Source organism: Rhinopithecus bieti, unplaced genomic scaffold (genome assembly GCF_001698545.2).
Source record: "Rhinopithecus bieti isolate Rb0 unplaced genomic scaffold, ASM169854v2 scaffold_12070, whole genome shotgun sequence".
Taxonomy (NCBI): domain Eukaryota; kingdom Metazoa; phylum Chordata; class Mammalia; order Primates; family Cercopithecidae; genus Rhinopithecus; species Rhinopithecus bieti.
The window spans coordinates 1,836,493-1,841,497 of NW_016807449.1; the positions used below are offsets into that span (position 1 = coordinate 1,836,493).

Sequence of the window (5,005 nt, forward strand, 5' to 3'; positions counted from 1 at the left end):
AAAAAAAAAAAAAAAAAAATGCAGGCATTGTTTTTTGTTTGTTTGGTTTGTTTTGTTTTGAGACGGAGTCTCGCTCTGTCCCCCAGGCTAGAGTACAGCGGTGCAATCTTGACTCACTGCAACCTCTACCTCCTGGGTTCAAGCGATTCTCCTGCCTCAGCGTCCTGAGTAGCTGGGATTACAGGCGTGCACCACCACGCCAGGCTAATTTTTTATATTTTTGGCAGAGACGGTTTCATCATGTTGGCCGGGCTGGTCTTGAACTCCTGACCTCAAGTGATCCGCCCACCTCAGCCTCCCAAAGTGCTGGGATTACAAGCATGAGCCACTGTGCGTGGCCTCAAATGTAGGCATTGTGAGGGTTACGATGGGTGCAAAGCCCTGAGCACCAGGCAGCCTCCAAGCAGGTGATAGCCATGGGAACAGTTTTGTTACTATTTTTTTTCTTTTTTAGAGAAAAGGTTTCGCCATCTTGGCCAGGTTGTTCTCAAGCCCCTGGGCTCAAGCAATCCTCCCACGTCAGCCTCCCAAAGTGCTAGGATTACAGGAGTGAGCCACCGCGCCCAGCCCTCGTTACTATTGTTTTTTTTTTGTTTTTTTTTTGTTTTTTTTTGAGACTGAGTCTCATTCTGTCACCCAGGCTGGAGTGCAATGGCGCGATCTCAACTCACTGCAACCTCCGCCTCCTAGGTTCAAGCAATTCTTCTGCCTCAATCTCCAGAGTAGTTGGGACTATAGGCATATGCCACCACACCCAGCTAATGTTTATATTTTTAGTAGCGACCAGGTTTCACCACATTGGCCAGGCTGGTCTTGAACTCCTGACATCAGGTGATCCGCCTGCCTCGACCTTCCAAAGTGCTGGGATTGCAGGCGTGAGCCACCGCCAGCCCTTGTCACTGTTTTTGCTGACCCAAGCTCTTTCGGTCCCTGAACCGTCCAGCTCTTTGATCATTTCCCTTTGCCACAGTCTCCCGCCCCTGCATCATATGCCTTCTTACTCACACTCACCCCCCAGCCCCTCCCGGCCACAAACCGCATCCCTCTTTGATTTACCGCTGGAGTTTCCCATCTTCCTTCTTGGTAATGCCCCCCCATCCCCACCTGACCCTTGCTGCAGAGAATCTGCCTCCCTCTGGTTTTTCTCCTCACCAACCCCCTGGCTCCCTCTCCCCCACCCCAAGGAAAGTCCCTGCTATTGTTTCTCCACCCCACCCACTTCAAGGTGCCGCCCCACTCCCTGCCCTGAGCACCGAGGTGGTTCTCAAGGCAGGGATGGGTGAAGCCTGGGCACTTCTCTCTGGCGGGTGGCCACTCACAGAACCCCCCAGTGCCCCTGCAGCCACAGCAGCTGGCATTTCCAAAGGAGCAGCTTCCAGTACTGCCCCAGGTTCCGGCCACAGAGCTTAACCTGGATTCACTCACTTGATCCTAAAACACTGGGACGTCCCCATTTAACAGCTGTAGATGGGAGCCACAGAGGGGAGGGCGGGCTCAGAGCTCATGGCTGCCAGCCCCACTGCTACGCCCATTTGACGGTGGGGGAGACTGAGGCTCTGGGTGGCAAGTGGAGAGAGAAGCAGAACCATGGGGGGCCCTGCAGGACATGGCAACACCTGACGGAGAGGGACTTGGAGGGGAAAATTGGCCTGGCCCAGGGACCCATACCCGCTCTGTCCCCATGCCGTGGGAATCAATGAGGCAGAGAGAACGCAGGGGAGGATAGAAACAAGGGGCCTGGTGACCAGGGACAGGGGCAGGCCGAGGGGGATTCCCCGTTGTTGACACGGTTACCTGAGCATCTATTTCTGGCCTCCAAACCACCCCAAAACTACCTGGGGCAAAAGGAAGAAAATAGACTGATTAACTTCCTCTGACTCCCTTTCTCCAACCTCAACTAAACTCTGAGCGTTTGACCAGAGCAGCTCCAGGAAACCAGTTTCATTTCTCTCGGCGTTTCCCAAAAGGAGGGGTGGGCGGGGCTCTTCCAGTTTAAGGGGAGAGAAAGGGCCTCAGCAGAGACAGTGGAGGGCGGTGGAGAGGACCGCGCTGTCCTGCTGTCACCGAGCGCTGAAGGTAGTGACACGGCCAGTGGTGGGGGGACAGAGAGACAGGACCCACAGAAACAGGGACTGAGAAACAGGAGTGGGGGAGATGAGGAAGAGGGAAAAGAGACTGGGCGCAATGGCTCACGCCCAGAACCCCAGCACTTTGGGAGGCCGAGGTGGGTGGATCACCTGAGATCAGGAGTTCGAGACCAGCCTGGCCAACATGGCAAAACCCCATCTCTACTAAAAATACAAAAATTAGCCAGGTGTGGTTATGGGTGTCCGTAATCCCAGCTACTTGGGAGGCTGAAGTGGGAGGATTGCTTGAACCTGGGAGGCAGAGGTTGCAGTGAGCCAAGATCGTACCACTGCACTCCAGCCTGGATGACAGAGAAAGACTATTAAAAAAAAAGAAAGAAAGAAAAGAAAGAGGGAAAAGAAGAGAAAGAGACAGGAACCCGAGAGCTGTGGCAGAGGTGGAGACCGGTGAGGAGGGAGGCGTGGACGGTCCAGGGGACTCTGAAAGAATGGGGTTGGGGGACACAGGTCCAGAGAAGAGGGCAGTGATTGGGGGAGGGCTGGCTCCAGCAGCTGGGCAGCCCATGGGAGACAGAGTCAGGCTGCAGCAGTCACAGGCCTCAGCCACAATAGCCCTCCCTTCTCCTCCACCCCAGACGCCATCTCCCACCGAGAGTCATGGCCCCATTGGGTGAGTAAGCAGGGGAGGGGGCTCTGGGACAAGTGAGTAGAACCCCTCTCCCCCAACCTGCTGCATACCCGTTGACCCTGTCCTCCTCCTCCCAGCCCTGCGCCTCCTCGTCCTCATCCCCATCCTCCTCAGCCTGGCGGCCTCCCAGGACTGGAAGGCTGAACGCAGCCAGGACCCCTTCGAGAAATGCATGCAGGATCCTGACTATGAGCAGCTGCTCAAGGTGGTGACCTGGGGGCTCAATCGGACCCTGAAGCCCCAGAGGGTGATTGTGGTCGGCGCTGGTGTGGCTGGGCTGGTGGCTGCCAAGGTGCTCAGCGATGCCGGACATAAGGTGGGAAGCACTGCTTGCAGTCTACCTAGAGTCCCTCCTGCTGCAGGCTGGAGTCCCTGGGCAGAGGGACCTGGCCCCGTTCCTGCTTGAGAGGGTGGGGGTGGGGATGTGGAGGGAGAGGCTACCTTTCCCCGTGGTCTGAGGGTGAGGCCCAAGCCCCCTGCTGTCACATGTCTGCACTGAGAGGCCCTAGATTTTCCTGTCCCACGTTTTTCATCCCAGAGGGAAGTGTCACTGGCTCAAAGCTCCTGTCCTGGGGTGGGGCGCCTATTGGCGGAGAGGAAACTCCACTAAGGGGATGTGTGCCCTGAGGTCTAACCACTGACCTACTCACTGAAATCCAAGAATGAGAATGGGCCATCCCAGGGGCTTCTACGCATATGGGTTATCTCCCAACTCCCCGAGCTGGGAAGTCCCTTTGCAGTCTAGCCGGTGGCCTTCCTGCTGCACTCTAGAACTGCTCACTTGGTTCTGTTCCCCCACCTCCCATACAGAAGGGGCCCCTCTCCTAGTCTCCTGTGCCACTGTGGGGACGGAAGAAGCCAGGGGGCTGGCACGGGGTGGGAGGGGGCAGGGAATGGTCAGTGGGTGGAGCTGAAGGGCCCTCCTCGCCCCACTGCCTCCCTCAGGTCACCGTCCTAGAGGCAGATAACAGGATCGGGGGTCGCATCTTCACCTACCGGGACCAGAACACGGGCTGGATTGGGGAGCTGGGAGCCATGCGCATGCCCGGCTCTCACAGGTGACCTGGCAACCCACCCACCTGTGTGCCTAGACTCAACCAGCCCCCTAGCTCCATGCCCACGCCACAGCAGGCATCCTTCGCCTAATCCCCATCTCAGTCTTGCCTCCAGCGCCAGCACTGGGCCTCTGGCAATGCTCGGGCCACCTAGTCCAACCAGACCTCCAGCTAGCCCTGCCTGGTGCAAAAGCCAGCTCCTCTGCTGGCCCCTCCAGGCCTGCAGCTCCACGGGCCCCACACCCTCAGGCACTCCAGCCCCAGACTCTTTCTTCATCTCAAACCCCCATCCAACCCAAGCTCTGTCCCCCTTTCCGATTCTAAGCTGGGCTGTATTCCCATTCCTAACTCAATCCTAATCCTGGTACTGCCCTAAGCCCTCTAACCTTGTCCCCATTTCATTCCCATCCCTCAGCATTGATCACCCTAAATCTAGCCCAACCCCCAGCCTCATGCTGGTCCCCAGCTACTCTCCCCTCCCACCTCCCTTCTCCAAGTTCCACTAGGGACCGGGCTACCTCCACCGGAGCCCAGCCCTCACTCACCCACTCCCTCAATCAGGATCCTCCACAAGCTCTGCCAGCGCCTGGGGCTCAACCTGACCAAGTTCACCCAGTACGATAAGAACACATGGACGGAGGTGCACCAAGTGAAGCTGCGCAACTACGTGGTGGAGAAGGTACCCGAGAAGCTGGGCTACGCCCTACGCCCCCAGGAAAAGGGCCAGTCACCCGAAGACATCTACCAGATGGCTCTCAACCAGGTGAGCACCGCCTGTACCCTCCTCTTGCCCTGACTTCTCTGTCCTCCTCCTAAGCTCGCCCTGGCGCGCTCCCTGGCCTGGCTTTTCTTCTCTCTGTCATCCCTTGGGTCCCCCGCCACGGGGTGGAGCACCTGTTGATGGAGATGGAAATTCTACCAAGAGGATGGGTGCCCTGAGGTCTAACCACTGACGTACTCACTGCAATCTGAGAGTGAGAATGGGCCATCCCAGGGGCTTCTACGCATATGGGCCACCTCCCAAGTCCCCCCCCCCCCCTTTTTTTTTTGAGACGGAGTTTTACTGTGTCGCCCAGGCTGGAGTGCAGTGGCGCCATTTCAGCCCACAGCAACCTCTCCCTCCCAGGTTCAAGAAATTCTCTGCTTCAGCCTCCCGAGTAGCTGGGATTACAGGT

General features: G+C 57.4%; 1 protein-coding gene across 8 annotated transcripts in view; it reads left to right on the forward strand.

The window, feature by feature from the left end:
* IL4I1 (interleukin 4 induced 1) overlaps positions 1–5,005 on the forward strand; it is a 42,247-nt gene that overhangs the window by 32,290 nt on the left and 4,952 nt on the right. For 6 of the 8 annotated variants that reach the window (XM_017882122.1, XM_017882120.1, XM_017882125.1 and 3 more), the window contains 4 exons: positions 2,723–2,757; positions 2,853–3,091; positions 3,721–3,833; positions 4,392–4,593. In XM_017882122.1, the coding sequence (XP_017737611.1) occupies positions 2,723–2,757; positions 2,853–3,091; positions 3,721–3,833; positions 4,392–4,593 (589 nt within the window). Of the gene's footprint in view, positions 1–1,960; positions 2,077–2,722; positions 2,758–2,852; positions 3,092–3,720; positions 3,834–4,391; positions 4,594–5,005 lie in introns of those variants that run through there. The other 2 variants (XM_017882127.1, XM_017882126.1) reach the window with 2 other exon arrangements.